Raw genomic sequence first — 21,494 nt, forward strand, 5'->3', positions numbered from 1 at the left:
GTGTGTTCATACTCATGTAAGTCATCCGTCCAGCGAGAGCCTCTGCGTCACCTGAGTCTCAAACAAACGACACTTTAAGACGAAGGAAGCAGTCTTTTATTACTAAGTAAACATTTGCCAGAGCACTGCAACACAAAACACATGGGCTGACATTCATGAACTTTAAAAGCTATGTGTACTGTGCAGGTGTGAGAAAGAGGGGAAAACGGGAAGCACAGTTAGACTCGTAACCGCGACTGTGATGCATTACTAACTAAACCCATCAGAGCTGACAGACCCTTCACCCTCTCCTCTCCATTCAAAACACCAATGAATATTGTTTTTACTCAAAAAACATCACATTACAGAAGTTAAATATGCCACAAACGCGGTTTCATATTGCAAATGCACAGACATTTTAATCAGCGTGTAAATATGTGACTTAACGTCAACATGAAATCTCCAAAAAGCATAAATGGAACACAAAATGTCTCTGAATTTCTTCACATTCCTGCTATGATGGAAACACATCCACTAAACAGCACAGTCCAGAGCTGTGTGTGTGTGTGTGTGTGTGTGTTCATACTCATGTAAGTCATCCGTCCAGCGAGAGCCTCTGCGTCACCTGAGTCTCAAACAAACGACACTTTAAGACGAAGGAAGCAGTCTTTTATTACTAAGTAAACATTTGCCAGAGCACTGCAACACAAAACACATGGGCTGACATTCATGAACTTTAAAAGCTATGTGTACTGTGCAGGTGTGAGAAAGAGGGGAAAACGGGAAGCACAGTTAGACTCGTAACCGCGACTGTGATGCATTACTAACTAAACCCATCAGAGCTGACAGACTATGACTGTGTGAAACGCTGCAGCGCTAGGAATCACTCTACACACTACCCTTATATTCAGCTCACATTCTGGGTATAGCTTTGATGAAGGGGTTATGTTGAGCCTAATTAGACTTTAATTCAACCTAAACACACACACACACACACACACACACAATGAAAAATTAACAAAAATATTAATGCTTCTCACACATAACAAACAAACAAACAAAAAAAATTAAAAACAAAATAAATAGATAAATATACTATATATATACTTTATATTCTCACAAATTATCATTAACTTATATAAATTATTTATGTCAATTCCTATTGTTTATTTATTTATTTATACTTATTATGACATAAAAATATAACATTTTAAACAAAAGAAGTGTGCTTTCTGTTCTTTCAAACAGTAGACATTTTGGATTGCAAACATTTTTGAATTAAAGAAAAATTGTGTAGGAATTATTTAGTGTTTAAATATTATTATTATTATTATTATTAAATGTTCATATTTAATAGTTAACTTTAATTGATATTCATATTTTACAAATATTTAAAAAGTTAACATTATTAAGTAATATTAATATTTAAAAAGGTAATATTCCATAATAATAATAATAATAATTTAACAACAGGTTTGCATTTTAATAGTTCTCTAATGCTGGTCAGTACTTATAATTTTTTTTAAATAAAAATATTTGAATTAAAGAAACATTTATATATTAAGAATCAAAGTAACAAATCAAAAACAAACAGTCAATATTTAGGTAACAATTAAATGTTGTTTATTAATATCATTCAAATATTTTTATATTACTTTTAATTCATATTAATTAAAAAATAACAATAATATTAAGTATATAATATTTCAATATTTCAATAATTAAAAAACGTATTTGCATGTTGCAGTTCTCTAATGTTGGTTAAGGTTCACGTGACATGCAGGTAAACAATTAAAACACTTGTAATTATTATGGGTTTGCTTCCCCGAGAAATTACATGCACAAAATGCTATCAACACAGAAAATGCCTCGGGTAGAAGTTACATTTTAGCAAAGGCATAAATGTCATAAATGTAAATGCAAACGCCCTCAGAGACTAGAAATTGGCATAACAAAATACTGTACATCAAGTAATCAAATTCACAACCCTAAATGAGAAAATGTCACAAAGCTTTGAGAAGAATGTCACAGTGATTTCCGACAAATCAAAAAAAGATGGGAATTCAAATCAACACAATGGGCATTTTACTTCCGCAGTGTGACATTTTCACAGGAAAGAGAGTATTTTGTGAGTTTGCAGTGGATGCTGAGCAAGACGTGAGGCTGAAGGTGGAGTTCAGCTGAGTGTGCGCTGCAGTGTTTGATTGGATGCGTGACCTTTGACTGTGGGACGCATTTCCCTGCCGTCCGTGACACAACAGCAGAACCCTCTTCTCCAGCACTCGTCTGTTTGATAAGAAAGCGCTTCCCATGAAATGAGTGCTCAGCCTCGGACGGAAAACCACTTCACTTCCTCCTGCTTCACGTCCATCTGAGAGACCACAGCGCTTGTTTAAAGGGGTCCTATCATGCTTTTTCACTTTTTCAACTTTAGTTAGTCTGTAATGTTGCTGTTTGAGCATAAAAAAGATCTGCAAAGTTACAAAGCTCAAAGTCGATTTCAAAAGGAGATATTTTATTTAACAGAAATCCCGTTTCAAAAACTACAACGAACGACTCGTTTGGACTACAACGCATATTTTCGGGGATTTGTGATATCACAAATATGGACGAATGGGACGAGAGCTGGTTGAGCTGCACTAGAGAAGGCAATGAATGTTATCACTATGTCAGAGACACGCTAGCTTTCCCAAGGCAGACGAACTAAAATCCTGCTTTAGTGCGAAATAAATCAGCGGTGTACAGAAACCCGATTCCTCTCATCTCATGTGCCGTCGTTTACACATGCTATCCGTCAACGATGAGTTACGTCACTCTCGCTGTCGGCTTGTCCAACATCGTCTCTTCCTAAACCGCAGATATCTGAAGCACATTGTGCTGCAACAATAGCGTAATGGCAAACAGATCCGCAGCCGATCACAACAGAAGTGTACAGCGTTTCCACATCGAAGCGTTTGTGGATTTACGCTGTCTAAACCTCTCCGTCCAAGAGGTTTTCATCTGGCAGCAATAAAACTAATATTAACATGAAATATGAGGGATTACGACGGTATTTATCAAACTCTTTCCAACAGAATAGAAACAATGAAGGCCTTGAATCCAGAGGGGCAGCGTTTGAATCATACGATCCACGACTCAAATAACAGTGTGCTTATGAAACGCAAACACTGACAAGTTCAGCCGGCCAAAAGCATCTCCTGAGATTGGGCTTTGAAGAGAACGCCACTTTTCCGCTGACATTGTTAAATCACGACGTAAACGGCACAGAAATAACGGCTGCGTTCAGAATGAAATACGTTCTTATTACTAACTGAATACTATGCAGCAAATACAGTATAAAGACTATTATTCTTTCAAAAATAGCAAGTGAAACAATAGCATTTCACATTTTCATCAGCAATGTTGTTAATGTTACCTAAAAAGCTTTAATTAAAAAAGTAAGAAAAAAATAAAACTTCAAACGTAAATGAGAAATGTTGCCTTGACCACTAACTGAAATAAAAACTAAAACACAAAAAGTGAATAATATACAAATATGTATATTAAAAATAAAAAAAGCAAATAAATTTACTAAAATTAAAATAAAAACTTCAATAAAAAGCCAACTCAAAATATGAAAACACACTATAATAACATAAAAAATAATACTAAAATATCATTGGTTGTCACATGACACTGCATATGAGTGGTTATTTAATTATGCTAATTTAATAGTTATTATGAGGTAATTTTTAATAACCAAAACATTTTTAAGAATTGAAACAAAAAAAATACTAATTAAATACTAATAACTTTTATTTTTAATTTTAAGGCTAAATATAAAAAATATATAATACAAATTATTTGAAAAACTACACTTTAAAAAAACATAAAATAAAAGTAAACTCAAAATATTAATAAATACTATAATAATATAAAAATAATGCTAAAATATCACTGATTGTCAAATGATCCCATCACATTGCATTTGAGTGGCATCCAGTTATTTAATTAAAGGGATCATCGGATGCCCATTTTCCACAAGTTGATATGATTCTTTAGGGTCTTAATGAAAAGTTTGTAACATACTTTGGTTAAAATTTCTCAATGGTAGTGTAAAACAACACCCTTTTTACCCTGTCAAAAACAGCTGTTTTCAGCAAGCCGTTTTAGTGCATGTCCCTTTAAATGCTAATGAGCTCTGCTCACCCCACCCCTCTCTACCGTGGGGTGACGAACCGTTCTCATGAGACTGTTTACTTTAGCCGCGGAACTTGCTAAATGAATCAAAACTTCATTTCTTGTTAATTAATTAAAATCGAAATGTTAAAGGGGTGCTATTATGTTTTTTCACTTTTTCAACTTTAGTGTAATGTTACTGTTCGAGCATAAAAAAGTTCTGCAAAGTTACAAAGCTCAAAGTCCACTTCAAAAGGAGATATTTTATTTAACAGAAATCACTTTTCAAAAACTACAACGAACAACTAGTTTTGACTACAACGCATATTTTCCGGGATTTGTGATATCACAAATATCGACGAATGGGAAGAGACCTGGTTGAGCTGCACTAGAGAAGGCAACGAGTGTTATCACTATGTCGGAGACACGCTAGCTTTCCCAAGACAGACGAACTTAGAGTGGTTACAATTATCCGGGTTTAAATCGTGCTCAAATTGATTTGATATTGACAGAATATTTACACTGAAGCTCACAGGCGGCTATGGTAAGGGATGTGGCATTTCCCGACCAGGCGCCGAGTGCTGCCAATCACAACACACACTGGTCCAGCTAACCAATCACAGCACATTTCAAGTTTTCCTTTCTCTTTGGAGTGTTACAAGCTGATTGTGCATAGATAAGATCCCTGAAGTTGCAAAGACTAAAGTCTCAAAACCAAAGAGATATTCTTTATCAAAGTTAAGACTCTGCCACGCCCCCCCAAAACGGCTCGTTCTAACACGCCCCCACATATCTACCTCACTATGTGGAAATATTAACATAATGCCGCCCAAATGTGCACGCAAAGAAAGAAGGCGTGGTTTCAGTAACCGCAGTTAGTGTTGAAGCAGCATGTCAGGGAGACACTGTGTGATTCCAGTTGAAAGCAAAATCACTTTATTTGGTCTTCCGAAAGTAGATGCATTTAGGAATCTTTAAGATTACGTACAACAGAACAGCAATGCATTTTATGGACGACCGTTTCGTGAACCTAGGAGAGGAGGTCATTCTGACTTTGCTATGACAATCTGGCGCTTCTGAATCAGCTACTGTTTTGTTATTAGTTTAAGTATTTGCTATTGACTGTTCAAATGCGGAGTTTTGCACATCGTGTGTGTGTGTGTGTGTGTGTGTGTGCGCGTGTGTGTGTGAGAGAGAGAGAGAGAGATCACAGTGGAGTCAGCTGTCTTAACCGTGGCCTGTGTACTGCAAACACATACCAGCTTCATCACTGTGTCTGTCAAGCGACTCTGTTCCCCTTTCGGGCTCTGTCTTTACATTTATTTTGAAAGATGAAGCTTGCGACCCCCTTGCTTATGGTAAGGGGCGTTACATTTCCGACAAGTTCTTGTGGTGTTCGGCCAATCACAATGCACTGGGTCAGCTGGCCAATCAGAGCAGACTGCGCTTGTCAGAAGGAGGGACTTTGTAGAAAACAAAGTGTTTGAGAGAGGCGGGGCATAGAGGACCTACAATAATGTACAGTATTTGAAAAATAATGTGTTTTTTTGAACATTAAAGCATGTCAACATATTCTGTTACACAAAATACACAAAATAATGATCTTTAAAAATGCATCATATGACCCCTTTAAACACTTTCCAGATCATTCATCAAATTGAGCGCATTGCATTATGAGATATCCAGCAGTGTACTCTGAATTATACTGCACCGTAAACAAATCTATTATGCCATTCAAAATCTACATACTGTGCCCAGCATGCCCAGTTTTCATACTATATATCCTGCAGGGACAGTAAGAGTAGCATGTTAGTGGTGTGATGTGATCAGGCTCTCACCTTTGGGTCTCTGGATGCAGGTGTGCTGGTTGTCGGACAGGAGAAATCCGTCGCGGCACCGACACTCGTAACTCCCCATCATGTTAACACAGACCTGCTGGCATCCGCCGTTTCCTTCCGCGCACTCGTCAACATCTGACGGAGACACAGATAAACAGATGAGTAAAAACATAGCCGTATTATTAAAATTGTGGGATTACAAGTATGCCTATTAATATGCACATATCTATACTGTACAATACCGCTACCATTCAAAGTTTAGGGTTGTAAGATTTGGTTCTGAAAGAAGTCTTTAAAGTATGGAAGCTTGTTTCTGCCATGGGATAAAAAAAAGGTACAGTAACTGCAACTTTTAATCTCACAAATTCATCTCGCAATTCTGACTTTACATCTCGCAATGCCGACATTATATCTCGCAATTTAGACTTTGCATTTCACAATTCTGACTTTATATATCGCAATTTAGACTTAACGTCTTGCAATTCTGACTTCACGTCTCACAATTCTGACTTTATATTATAATTTAGACTTTACATCTTACATCTGGCAATTCTGACTTTACATCTCGCAATGCTGACTTTATATCTCACAATTTAGACTTTGCATTTCACAATTCTGACTTTATATATTGCAATTTAGACTTAATGTCTTGCAATTCTGACTTTACATCTCACAATTCTGACTTCAAGTTTCACAATTCTGACTTTATATTATAATTTAGACTTTACATCTTACATCTCGCAATTCTGACTTTACGTCTCACAATTTAGATTTTACATCTCACAATTCTGAATTTATATATCGCAATTCTGACTTTATATCTCACAATTCTGACTTCACGCCTCACAATTCTGACTTTACATCTCACAATGCTGACTTTATATCTCACAATTCTGACTTCACGCCTCACAATTCTGACTTTATGTCTTGTAATTCTGACTTTACATCTCACAATTCTGACTTTACATCTCACAATTCTGACTTTACATCTCGCAATGCTGACTTTACATCTCGCAATGCTGACTTTACATCTCACAATGCTGACTTTATATCTCACAATTTAGACTTTGCATTTCACAATTCTGACTTTGTATATCGCAATTTAGACTTTATATTATAATTTAGACTTTACATCTTACATCTCACAATTCTGACTTTATGTCTTGCAATTCTGACTTTACATCTCACAATTCTGACTTTATATTATAATTTAGACTTTACATCTTGCAATTCTCACTTTTTGTCCTGCAATTCTGACTTTACGTCTCGTAATTCTGACTTTACATCTCACAATTGTGACTTTACGACTCGCAATTCTGACTTTACATCTCACATTTCAAAGTAAATGTTGAGTCTGACAACAAATTTAATACAAATAAAAAAAAAACATATTTCAATAAATATACTGTAACGTTTTTGTGATACACCACAAAGCTTTGGTTTGAATATTTTTTTCAACCCTAGAAACTTCAAAAGAACAGTATTTATTTGGAATAAAATGGTCACTTTTGAGCAATGTAATGTATCCTTGGTGTATAAAAGTATTAATTTCTTTAAAAAAAAAACTGAAATATACAGTATAACTAATATTTAAATTATAACAATACAAAACATTTATTGAAACGAAACTGCAAAAATGGCTTGTTCAGAAATCATCACAACTACAAATTTGATTGTGTTGTTATTCATTTCGCATGCAAAGGGAGCAGCCAATCATAAGACAGTTCATATGCATATAGAAAGTAGAGTGAAACATTTTCACTTTTGTGCACAAAACCTTAATAAAAAGCGAATTACAGGGCATAACCTCATGAATCTGAACATACCGCTCCCGCTGTTTGTTTTCTTCCTCAGTCTAAACAGTCAACAGCTACATTTCTCATGTTTTTTGCTCACATTCTCGCAGCTCTGATGTCCATTAGTGATGTTGACATGTGACTCGCCTCAGAAACAGACGCCGTTAGATCATTAATCAGTACATCCTGGTGATTTCATGCAGTTTCTTATTCTGCCAGTCTGTGTGAGTTTTGTCTGTATATGCTCTGGCTTACAATTACTGTGGACCTGCTTGTGTGAACTTGCATCAGTTCATTTGGTGTTGATGTTGTTGGCACCTCTGCTTTGCAATGAAACAGCTTAATAAACATATTAAGTAATGTCTTAAAATGCAGAGAGCATAGCATGAGGGTTAGGGGACAGAACATATCATTAGTTCAGTATACAAAAAAAATAGAAGTCGATGCAAAGTCTCACCGTGATAGAAAAACAAAGCCGCTTGTGTTGATAGACTCATCATCTTTTGGGATTTATGGATCGTTACACAAACTGATCATTCAACGGCTGATTAAAAGCCAATACATTTCAACCTGCAGTATGCTGTTAAATAACATCAGGGCCCTTTCCTGAACTCAGACTGATCCTAAATCAACATGACGTCTGAATTATTTGATTATAGTCAGAGATTAGTCTGTTTTTGATTGATGCAGATTTTAAGCCTATTTTAAAACTGTACTGTGGTTACTATGATATCACCAAAATATTATATTTAGTTACTACTGTAAAATCATAATAAATGAATCCTGGATTTTCTTTAAATAATGTCAGACTCTGTTGAATCCTCCTGTCATTTTGTTTTATTTTTCGATGACAGTTCGTTTCTGTGTGTCGTCTGCCGCTCTGAGGATGAGACTGCAACCTGATCTCTCTCTCAGATACGTCTCATCAGAGTCAGCCTGCTGTATACACAAGCTCACGCTTAATAAACCCTAATGCGAAACAAATTTTCTGTCTGTTTGTCCAATGCACTGAGGCCTTGGGATAGAGTTTCCAATCTAGGCCATTTTCAGCCAAGCTGAGGGGGGAATATAACCATTTCCCAGCGCTCGTGTTCACTCTCTCTCTCTCTCTCTCTCTCTCTCTCACACACACACACACAACACACAACACACAACACACAACACACAACACACAACACACAACACACATTCCCACCATTTACCAATTGCGACATGATGTTATCAGCATCAAATTCTGTCCTTGCTGAAAGTGAAAATACCGTACGAAATGACAAAGTTAATCTAAACATGCAGAATTTTTAACCAATCAGATGTTATTGTGGGCGTGGCTACTAAACATAAAAATGACAAAGACCAGAAATGTATTCTATGCAAGCATGCAAAGAAAATGCATTGTCATAACATGAAATTTTATCAGTAAATCTTAAACAATGAATATTTGGGAGGAGCAAAAAAAAAACTGAGTGTATTTATTTATTCACGAGATATAGTGTATAGTGAGATATATCAATATCTATGTGTGTGTGTGTGTGTGTGTGTGTGTATCTGGTGAATAAATACATTAAATGATGCAATAAATTCAAATTACTACTACTACTACTACTAATAAATTTATATAAAATTAATAACAAATCATCATAAATACAAAATAAACAAATGATTAATAGATTAATTAAACAGGATATAATGTAATTAATTTGATCAAGCCTTTCAATTGTCAGACCTAATTATTTCCTTTTAAATTATTTGTTATCAATAAAATAACAAATAAATAAAATTTTGTTATATTGAAATGTATCAAATAAATACATTAACTGAAATACAAAGCAATAAACTAATCATCATCATCATCATCTTTATAAATAGTAAACAAATAAATGATTACATTAATTAAACAACATATCATGTAATTAATTGGATTAAATGTTTTTAATGTCCTAAATATTTATTATTAAATATGATAAAATAAATAAATAAATACTGGGTATTTAATGTGTGGTGTAGGATTCTGAACCAATCAGATGTCATGTGGGTGTGGCTACAGAATTTAGCACCTGAAATGTATTCCATGCAAGTACAAAAAGAAAAATGCATTGTCATAATGTGCATTTTTATTATTGTAGCAGTAAAATCATGGGGTGGAGTTCCATCAAATGATTGTGACAGGAAATCTGATCAGTTATTATCTTATTTTTTAAGGTAACAAATATGCTCTACAATATCAGTAATTGACATGAAAGAAAACAGATGACAATTTTACAACAATTTACCAATGCTGAGAATGAAATGCGCACTTGCATTGCATTATAAATTGTGTATTGACACATTTCAGAACACACTAAGTGAAAATGTGCATCAAAAGCATCCATATTTGCTACTAACGTATCTGTGGGCTCTAAGCGTTTGGAAAGCATTTATGGTAACAGCCGTCTGTTTGCACAGAGCTTGCTTTAGTATCTTTGCATGTGCGAGAGCCTCGCGCTTCAAACCCCAAACACCTTGCTTCCGCAGCATAAACAAACCCCTGATTTCCTGCCGCTGCTGAGTTTGGTGAAGCTGTGCCGGTCAGCGGACGGCGTTAGCGACATGTGTTCTGTGCAGATCGCGGCTCGCGTCCAAAGCAAATATTTGGAAAAGGAACAGGATTCTGGTGAAACCCGGAGCAGAGCTCATGCTATTTGCACTTAAAACATTTCTTTAAAAACCTCCTGAGAGGATTCCTGTGCTGAAGAATTACCTCTCTCTCTCTCTCTCTCTCTCTCTCTCTCTCTCTCTCTCTCTCTCCTTCTCTTATTCCTCGTCCTCTATTCCTTCCCTTTTCACACTCTTTCCTTCCTCTGTGACTCGCTGAATGTTCAAGACGATCAGTCGATTATGAGGTTACTTCTCAATCTTCCAGCAGTACTTTTTTATGGCTTTCTATTTAAGATACTTAGGAGAATCTATCTATCTATCTATCTATCTATCTATCTATCTATCTATCTATCTATCTATCTATCTATCTATCTATCTATCTATCTATCTATCTATGTACATATAGAGTTATCAAACGATTAATCGCGATTAATCGCATCCAAAATAAAAGTTTTTGTTTACATGATATATGTATGTGTGCTGTGTATATTTATTATGTATGGATAAATACTCTCTCTCTCTCTCTCTCTCTCTCTCTTTCCTTCTCTTATTCCTCGTCCTCTATTCCTTCCCTTTTCACTCTCTTTCCTTCCTCTGTGACTCGCTGAATGTTCAAGACGATCAGTCGATTATGAGGTTACTTCTCAATCTTCCAGCAGTACTTTTTTATGGCTTTCTATTTAAGATACTTAGGAGAATCTATCTATCTATCTATCTATCTATCTATCTATCTATGTACATATAGAGTTATCAAACGATTAATCGCGATTAATCGCATCCAAAATAAAAGTTTTTGTTTACATGATATATGTATGTGTGCTGTGTATATTTATTATGTATGGATAAATACACACACATGCATGTATAAATTTCAGAATAATACTGTAGGTTATGTTTATATATTAAATATATTTGTGTATAATATAAATTATATGAATATAAATATAGACATATAAATATTTTCAAAATATATACTGTATGTGTGTGTATTTATATATACACATAATAAATATACACAGAACACACACATATTATGCAAACAAAAACTTTTATTTTAAATGCGATTAATTGTGATTAATCGTTTGACCACTAACGTATATATATATATATAAAATATGCTTTGTATATATATATATATATATATATATATATATATATATATATATATATATATATACATTGAATATATATATATATTGAATCAACATCATCATATGTCTAAAGGATGTCTAAAGGACAAGAGCTTACTGAAGCAATTCAATCAACCTGCTATTTTATTCTAACCATTACCCCCAGTCAGGTGCTTCCGCAAATATTTAATTTATATATATATATATATATATATATATAAAGTTACATATTATGAAAATATAGAAATATGCAAAATATATATAAATATAATGTATATATTATTATTAAATGTCATCACAAAAAAAAACCTTAAACTTGGACTTCTGTGCCTCTTTTTTAGCGTATAGTGTGTAAATGGTTCAATACATTAATTGCAATTAAATATGAAAATATTATGCAGTTTTCATTTGATGAACAATTTTGAATTTGTGTCCCATTGTTTACCCCCCCAAAATAAATTTAAATGAACAAATAAACTCTAAAATATGTAATAAATAATAATACTGACTCAATCCTAAATAATAATGGATATTAAATAAATAATTGATTGCCAGAAATGCCATTTTGGCTGTTAGCTAAAACATAAAATAAGCTAGTAAAATACATGAAAAGAAGAACAACTGCAATTCAATATGCCAATATCAAATTTTAAATGCTTAACATAAAAAAAAAACCCTAAGTGGGAGCTTTTCAAACTCTAATCATACAATTTCTTTAAAAAAACACAGCTAAGGCTAAAATTATCTACAAAAAGCTTGAATACAGGCTGTATGAGTTGAAGACAAAACAGGAGGAACATCAATACAAGCTCTGCAATCAGTCGGCTGTTTCTCTCAGTTTCTGTGAATCAATGTTAAACCTGCGCTCTGATCGCATGAAATAAACAGACAAAATCAACACCGTCTTCCTTCATCAGCATTCCCCATAACACCACTCCGTTACCGACAGAAGACAAGACACGTACTCAAATCAAGTACATACAGTACCATACAATTGTTTTATTGAATAATAATTAGAAATGTGAGCAAAGAGCAAGTTCAAATGTCATTTACAATCTGAGCTCTACATGGAAGCGAAAATAAGATCCAAACCCTCATGACTAAAGCGAAATGTGTCTTTTCTGCATAGATTACAAGATTTTCGACTTTCCTTCCCACTGAAAACACCATGGAAACAAAGCGACCTGTTATTTTTAGCCTTCAAACCAAGAACACACTAACCTTGGAGCAAAAGTTACTTAGTATCCTAAAGAAACCTCGGGGGGAGGAGAGAGACTGAGAGTCGATAGATTAAAGATACTGCAGAAGTGGGCTGTTTATTTTAGCCACAGTTCATCTGTGTAAAGCGTTCATTTGTGAAGAACAGAACGCAGAGTTAGAAAAGAGTTCGTGAAGGGTGTATGATGAGCAGATATAGACGATCAGAGGCGCATACAGCGGTACAGCTCATCCATGCAGCTGCGCAAATCATCCACGGCTAAACATGAGACTTGCGCTAAATGCATTGGAACAAAGCATTCGTGTGTGTGACGAGATGAAGCAAGAGCATTTCAGAGCAATCTGAGTATGTAATATATATATATTTTCAATATTAAATACTGGACAAGCATGCTATCATATACACAACATATAAGGTACTCTCAGGAAAAAAATGACTATATATGGTCTAATGTAAAATACTAAAATACTGCATTGCAAATTTCACTGTATAACACTATTTTTAATATTTCTATTCATAATAGAGTATTACATTCATAGAAATATTTCTTTTTAGTATACAGTATATTTTCAATACTAATTAGTAAAAAAAAACATGCTATCATATTCAGAACATATAGAGTATTGTCAGAAAAAAACGAATATATTTGGTCTAATATAAAATATGAAAAAAAAAATATTCCAAATTGAACTTTAAAATAATGTATTTAATAGTTATATTAATATTAGTAGAATATTACACTACATCTTTCTTTTGCACACACGCACACACACACTTAATATTTGTGACAAATATGAATTTAATATTTGTGTATATATATATATATATATACTCTGTATATTATGTTATCACTATTTAATAATAGTGATGATAATAATAATAATAATAATAACAACAACTATTTAATAATATTATATAGTATTTTAATACAATACCTCACATTCCATTATTTTATTTATAATTTTAAATAATATTTGAAAAAATATTTAAAGGTCACTGTTTCCTACTTTTAGCTAATTTGAAGTTCATTTATATATGTAATTAAATGTAACATTCACTGAATAGTAATTTTAATGAGCCTTAATGATCTAAATTATCCCAAATTTTCCTTTAGCATATTTAATATTTGTCTCAAATATGAATTTAATATTAATATTTATTTTTATAAAGTAAAAAAAAAAGAAAAAAAGTGAAATCTGAAAACGTGGTGACATTGTTTATTGATAAAGTTTGGAGAAAGTTGTCCAAACAGTATAAAACATATACCAACTTATTCCCCCCAAAAATTAAAATAATAAATAATAAAAAATTCGTTTTGATAATAAAAAAAAGAGCAAAATGGGAGTCGGTTCTCGAATTCAACTGTCATTCAGATAACAATCAGATTGCTTCGAGCTCTGCCAGAGAAAACCTCAATATTCGAAAATGTGTTTCAAAAACTGGCAGAAGGGACCTTTAAATGTCTGTGAAGGTCTGAAATAGCAGTGTTCTGCACGAGTAAAACCCACATAACCCACACAAACACTCAGTGAAAAACCACTGATCACAGCAAAGCAGCTATTTCACATCTTCATTGGACTGATAGTTCGACGTGCCGGACATCTGTTTTGAGTTAAAGTGCCGAGGTCAGTATAAGACTGTAACCCGATGTAAATCTCGCACACAAACACACACATTCCCTTCAGATTGATACAACTGACCTGCAACGGCTGGACATACGAGCCACCGAATGTCAAAAACGTGAGCTCACGCGGTCTGAAAATACAATTAATACCACAGAACCGTGTACTCAGCAGTCACAGCCCAAATCTGACGGATTTATCGCCCTCTTCTATCGGCTAACCGCACAAACCGCTTGGTTTTGACACAGAGGATAGAGTGACGCGTTCTGGGCCTCAGTCGCGGTCGGTGTGGAGTTTGATTAGACACGTCTGAGTATCAACCGTTAGAAGTTGGGTTCCAGCAATAATGTTTGTTTGTCTAGAGTGGGATGAAGTCCTGAGAGGACGCAGATCATCACACACGCTTTATTTGTTTGTCCCAAACGTAAAGCAGCGATGGCTTACCCAGGCAGTTGTGTCCGTCGTGGGCCAAGCGAAAGCCGTCGTAGCACGTGCATCTGTAGTTTCCGGGGATGTTGATGCACTCGTGAACGCATCCTCCATTATATTCACTGGCACACTCATCGATATCTGCAAGAACAGTCACATTAAAAATTAAAGAGCTGACATCATAGATAACTGTTGCTCTTTTGAAGCCAAAAGATTTGGGGTCTTCATACTTTTATTTAGGAAGGCTGCATTCAATTGATCAAAAGTGACAGTAAAGGCATTTCGAATGTTACAAAAGATTTATATTTCAAATAAATGCTGTTCTTTTGAACTTTCTATTCAGCAAAGAATCCTGAAAAGTAAAATGCATTACGGTTTCAACATTGATAATAATCAGAAATGTTTCTTGAGCTGCAAATCAGCATATTAGAATGATTTCTGAAGGATCGTGTGACACTGAACACTGGCGTAATGATGCTAAAAATTCAGCTTTGATCACTGGAATAAATCACATATTACAATACAGAATCAGAATCAGAATCAGAATGAGTTTTATTGCCAGGTATGTTTACACATACGAGGAATTTGTTTTCATGACAGAAGCTCCACAGTGTAACAGAATGACAGTGACAGAACAAAAACACAGATAATAAAAAATAGAAAAATAGAACAAGTAACTAAGGAATAAAAATATACAAATCGACAATTGTATGTACAGGTATATAACAATAGACAGTTGTATGGTTGTATGTATTATGTGCAAATTGAAATGTAGACTGAGTGTGTGTGTTAGATAAATAAGTGTATGAGTGAATAAATAGTGTGTGTTCCACAGTTATTGTCAAGTGTTCATGAGATGGATGGCCTGAGGGAAAAAACTGTTCCTGTGTCTGGTCGTTCTGGTGCTCAGAGCTCTGTAGCGTCGACCAGATGGCAACAGTTCAAAGAGGGAGTGTGCTGGATGTGAGGGGTCCAGAGTGATTCTGCCAGCCCTTTTGCTCACTCTGGACAAGTACAGTTCTTGGAGAGAAGGGAGGGTTGTACCAATGATTCGCTCAGCAGGTTTCCGTGAAACACAGAGCAGCAGAGTTTGAAAAATCCTTATTTGTCCGGGAGAGCAGAAGAAGTTCGTCCGTTTTGTTGGGTAGAGAGCGGAGGTTCGCCAGATGGATGCTAGGCAACGGCGTTCTGAATCCGTGCTGTCTGAGCTTCACGAGCGCGCCGGCTCGCTTCCCCCGTCTGCGCGTCCTGAAGCGCTTGATCAGCGCCACAGCTCCCCCGACAACAATGTCCAGCAAAACATCCGAATAGTCGAAAACCGGTGAAATATCGGGTGGTGTGTACTTCCGAATGTCCAGCAATTCGTCTCTGGTGAAACTGATTGCAGGGATATAACTAAAGACAGGACAAACTGACAAAAACATAAAAACAACTGCAGAGCACGCCACGGAGGCAGCCATCAGCGTCGGCGCCATTGTGCAAATGAGGCCGACAGATAAATACATCCGCAGAGAAAACAGTTATTTTAAATTGTAATAATATTTTACAATTTTACTGATTTCACTGATTTTTTTAACCAAATAAATTCAACTTTGGTGAGCATAAGAGACTCTTTCAAAAACATTAACAAAATCTTACCAACTATGAACTTTTGAATGCTGGCATGTATACATTTAAATATTAATATACACAAATATAATCAGATTGTTATATATTATATTATTTGCAGTCTGCTTAGATTGCCCTGCAGTGTGACAACAGTCTAAATCTATGCATAGCTATAAACAGACCGACAGACAGATAGATAGAACGACAGACAAGACAGATAGATAGAACGACAGACAGACATATAGATAGAACGACAGACAGACAGACAGACAGATAGACAGATAGATAGATAGATAGATAGATAGATAGATAGATAGATAGACAGACAGACAGACAGACAGACAGACAGACAGACAGACAGACAGACAGACAGACAGACAGACAGACAGACAGATAGATAGATAGATAGATAGATAGATAGACAGACATATAGATAGAACGACAGACAGACAGACAGACAGATAGACAGATAGATAGATAGATAGATAGATAGATAGATAGATAGACAGATACAGGCAGACAGACAGACAGATAGAGACAGACAGACAGGCAGACGGACAGACAGATACAGACAGACACAGACAGACAGACAGACAGATAGATAGATAGACAGATACAGACAGATACAGACAGACAGATAGAGACAGACAGACAGATACAGGCAGACAGGCAGACAGATACAGACAGACACAGACAGACAGACAGACAGACAGACAGACAGATAGATAGATAGACAGATACAGACAGATACAGACAGACAGATAGAGACAGACAGACAGATACAGGCAGACAGATACAGACAGACACAGACAGACAGACAGATAGATAGATAGACAGATACAGACAGATACAGACAGACAGATAGAGACAGACAGACAGATACAGGCAGACAGATACAGACAGACACAGACAGACAGACAGATAGATAGATAGACAGATACAGACAGATACAGACAGACAGATAGAGACAGACAGACAGATACAGGCAGACAGATACAGACAGACACAGACAGACAGACAGACAGACAGACAGATAGATACAGACAGACAGACAGACAGACAGATACAGATAGACAGATAGATAGATAGATAGATATGCATTTTTGCATATCAACACCTAATCAGAATTCAACAACTTTTGCGAGAAGTTTAGCCAATAAAAACAGAGGTAATTTACATCATCTTAAAGGTACAGTATCAAAACAGGCTGTTTATTTCTGAGAAAAAACTGCAATATTTATACATTGAATATATGTGTAATATTCATTTGTCATAGGACAATTAAAATGTAATCCAAATAAGCTAAAAGCACGACGTTCAAGTATTCTATTAAAATAAGATATAATATTATAAAAAAATCTTTGTTTATATTTTTATTTTATACTATTATTTTTTACATTTTATTAAGAGACAAATTTGAATATTTGTACATTGTCCTGTAGTATGATAAATTAATGTACATTTATTTAATTTAAGCAAACTGCAAATAAAGTAGAAGCAAGTGATTGTTGTAACGGGGCTGACGAGACATGAGACGTTCAGATCCAAATGCAAAGCTTTAATTGGAGAAGACAGAGACATGGTCATAAGACAGGCAGGGTAAACAGTGGCAACCAGGAATATGGCGGGCAAGACACAAGAATAATCCTAGGGCTAGCGTGGGTCGACGATAGGCAAACAGAGTCACAGGGGCAAGGCTAAAGGGAGAAGTCCAGGAAAACAGGCGAAGAGCAAAACCGAAGGAGACAGACAGGGCTAGGGCTAGGGCTAGGGCTAGGGCTAGGGCTCTGTAGAGTAGCTATCGCTAGGAGAGTGATAATCGCTAGACAATACTCGGCCGACGGAAGGGATCAGAGTGAGTGTTAAATAGTGAGGGAGTGATATGAAACAGCTGGGTGCAATCCGTGCTGAGTGCAATCAGTGCAATGCATGATGGGAAATGTAGTCCGGGGTGATGTGCAACAGTGTGTAGTGCGAGAGTCAATGAAATTGGAAGTTCATGGACCGGATTCGTGACAATTGTGACCTTAAAATATTTTATAATATTATAAAATAGTATATATACAGTATCTTGCATAATACTTATGTATTTTTTTTAATAATTTTAATACAAACTTCTAAAACAAAATGGAATATATTGAATATGAATATGTGTGAAAAATTCATTTGTCACACCGCAGAGCAACTTTAATGAAATGCAAATAAACAAAGCAGGAAATGGTAAGCAAAATATTCCTTTACAAATATTAATATTATAAAATAGCATATATAGGATATCTTGTATAATATTTTCATGCATTTTTGATTGAGAGACAAAATGCAATTATTTGTATAATGAAAATGTGAAAAATTCATTAATCACACCACATGACAATTTAACCGAACTGCAAATGAGCTAAAAGCAAAAATGCATTTTGTTTTTGTATTTGACCGCATTTATGTTCCTCATGATCTTAAAAACCTTTTGATCTAAAGCTTTATGCATAAATGCATGAAATTAGTTTTGAAGATCTGTAAACGGTGCCTAAATATAAATATAAAAAGACATAAAACCCTTGCTGGTTAAGCTAGTTAAGAAGTGTGACCAGCCAAATAGGCAAGCGCTGCTTTCTCAAGGCTCAGGCCTGTTATTTATTCCAAGCCCACGTTATTTGTAGCAAATAGCTATCAAGAGTTTCTCAATAGCTTTCAGAGGATTAGGATCTGGTTCTGCTGCTTGTCTTTTTGCACGTGGTGAAGTATATTTGAACAGCGATGCTCATATCTCCCCAGCGCACATTTGTGTTTCCACACCATATCAAGGGCTTTACGCCACTGATCCCGGTTCAGTCAGGAGTGCCGTTTTAACGCCGCGCAAACATTCCAGAACTCATTCACTTTCCAATGTTTTGCCTGGGCTTACGATGTTTGTATCCAGAAAGGATCACATTGGCTAAGTGGGTCCAAGAGCAGCATACACCTCTCCAAATACAACTGAGCTGCAAAAACTTCCCCTAAAGGCAAACGGCCACGAGAAAACAAGACATGACCACATCTTTGTGCAGTACAGTTAGAATAGCATCTGTGTGCTGAAAACCACTAACACTGATGAATTAACTGCCCTAAAGAAACAAAATGCCAAATGAATGTAATGATGAACGTATGATGCAAGTAAGAGATACATTCTCTCTACAGTGTAGACAGCCTCAGTGATTATAACAAGTTGTTTTGTTTTTTAACTCATGCTAAATAAATGATGGCAAATAATTTTTGGTCCCTTTCTGTATATAATATATACTTCTATACAGAGCTGGGTAGTAACTGATTACATGCAATCTGGATTACGTAATCAGATTCCAAAAATTAAGTACTTGTAATTAGATTACATTTTAAAATACTTGTAATCAGACTACAGTTTCTTTTTTAATGATTACATGATTACATATTATCAAGATAATAGCAATTTATTTATTCTCTTTAATTCTTCTTTGTCATCTTTTACATTTCTAAAATAGCCTATACTGTTCAATTATCATTCAGTGGGTTATTTAACTATGCATTACTATATCTTTGGAAGGCTTTTGTCTTTCAAACACATTAAAATGCATAAATTCACATCATTTCATATACATGTGATGCAGGGATTCCCAAACTTAAAATGTTTAATTAAATGTTCGAGTTAGCTTAACAAGTGATTAACATGTAAAATATAAATCTGCCAGTTTCACTTAATTCAACTTTGCATTTCTTTACTTAACTGATTACTTCAAATTGTTTGAATTTTGCCAGCTTATTCAAGTTTACACTGACTATAGCAACCAATGTGAGGTCTTGATTGTCTAATTCGTAAAATGCATTAAATTAATTCATAAACAGTTCTTAGTTTGTCTTGTCTGTGTAGCCAGAATGTGACATGCTGTTTCACAAAAGCATTGTTACAGTATATTTTCTAATAATTAACCTTAACAGTCATTATTACTACAATGCAATTAAAGTATTTTTTTCCTAAATATTGCAGTTCTACCGTGTAACAAATTCCTGTTTTATTGAATAATTTATATATTTAAAATTTATAACAATTAATATTTTTACTGTAGGCTTTTTAAATTATGCAATTGTTGTGTAAATACACATATTCCGCCTTTAAATTGCAATTAAACATGGCATGTCAGATGTTTCAGTTCGTTGCTGTGTAAAGATCACTGTTGTTCAAATTTTACAGGAGACAGTCCAGAGTATTTTGATTGATTGGAGTAACGTGTTAAAAATAAAGGGGTCATAAACTGCCTTTGTTTTTTATGCTGTACTGTTCTCTGAGGTCCACTTATAATGTAATCAAAATTTTTACATCAAAAAACATAATTTAGAAGAAGTAAGCTATTTTCTGTCCAGTTTTTAACCCCCTCATCAGAACGCTCTGTTTGAGTAGCTGTGGAGGATTGTAGACTCAAAAGTAAACACCCACTGCTGTGATTGGCTAACAGTTGTGTATGTTTGACAGCATGCATTCAGGTTTGATTTAGGTCAAAAATGCATAAATACTCATATCAAACGATCTGTAACAACAGACAAAGCAATAGTGATCACATAATAAAAACAGTTATTCACACTTGTGTTGCAACATTACTGTTGGATCCAATATAATCGGCACAGCATCGTCTTTTAGTTTCAATCTTTTCGAAAATCCTGTGTCGAATAGTGCCTTGTCGAATAGTAAATGAATCCCTGGTAAAATGAAGTGAACAAAGGACCAAGATCTTCATTAAAAATAAAGTTTATTCACTCTTTCCTAACGTTGGGATCAGAAGGAAACAAACGCAAACACTGAACAGGGTCCTCTTGTTCTCAGAGCATCTTTATCGTTTGGTTTCTGCGTAGACCTGCGCGTTCGCCTCTCTCTCAAACACTACATGTGCAAAATGGTGGGCGGGGCTAAACAGGCAGTGATGTAGAATCGGTGGGCGGGGCTAAACAGGTAGTGATGTAGAATCAGTGGGCGGGGCAAAACAGGCAGTGATGAAGAATCAGTGGGTGGGGCTAAACAGGCAGTGATGTAGAATCTGTGGGCGGGGCTAAACAGGCAGTGATGAAGAATCAGTGGG

The 21,494-nt window shown here is 35.2% G+C and overlaps 1 protein-coding gene across 1 annotated transcript in view; it reads right to left on the bottom strand.

Annotated features, from left to right (window-relative positions):
* Positions 1–482: 482 nt before the first annotated feature.
* The window catches only part of LOC107566224 (signal peptide, CUB and EGF-like domain-containing protein 3), a 52,182-nt gene continuing 31,170 nt past the window's right edge, over positions 483–21,494 (bottom strand). Inside the window, exons 3-5 of the mRNA XM_016251612.1 lie at positions 14,821–14,946; positions 5,976–6,110; positions 483–604 (exon numbers count right to left, since the gene is read on the bottom strand). Coding sequence (XP_016107098.1) covers positions 483–604; positions 5,976–6,110; positions 14,821–14,946 — 383 coding nt within the window. The remainder of the gene's footprint in view (positions 605–5,975; positions 6,111–14,820; positions 14,947–21,494) is intronic.

The sequence above is a fragment of the Sinocyclocheilus grahami genome, unplaced genomic scaffold (assembly GCF_001515645.1).
Source record: "Sinocyclocheilus grahami isolate Dianchi unplaced genomic scaffold, SAMN03320097.WGS_v1.1 scaffold1061.1, whole genome shotgun sequence".
NCBI classification, from domain to species: domain Eukaryota; kingdom Metazoa; phylum Chordata; class Actinopteri; order Cypriniformes; family Cyprinidae; genus Sinocyclocheilus; species Sinocyclocheilus grahami.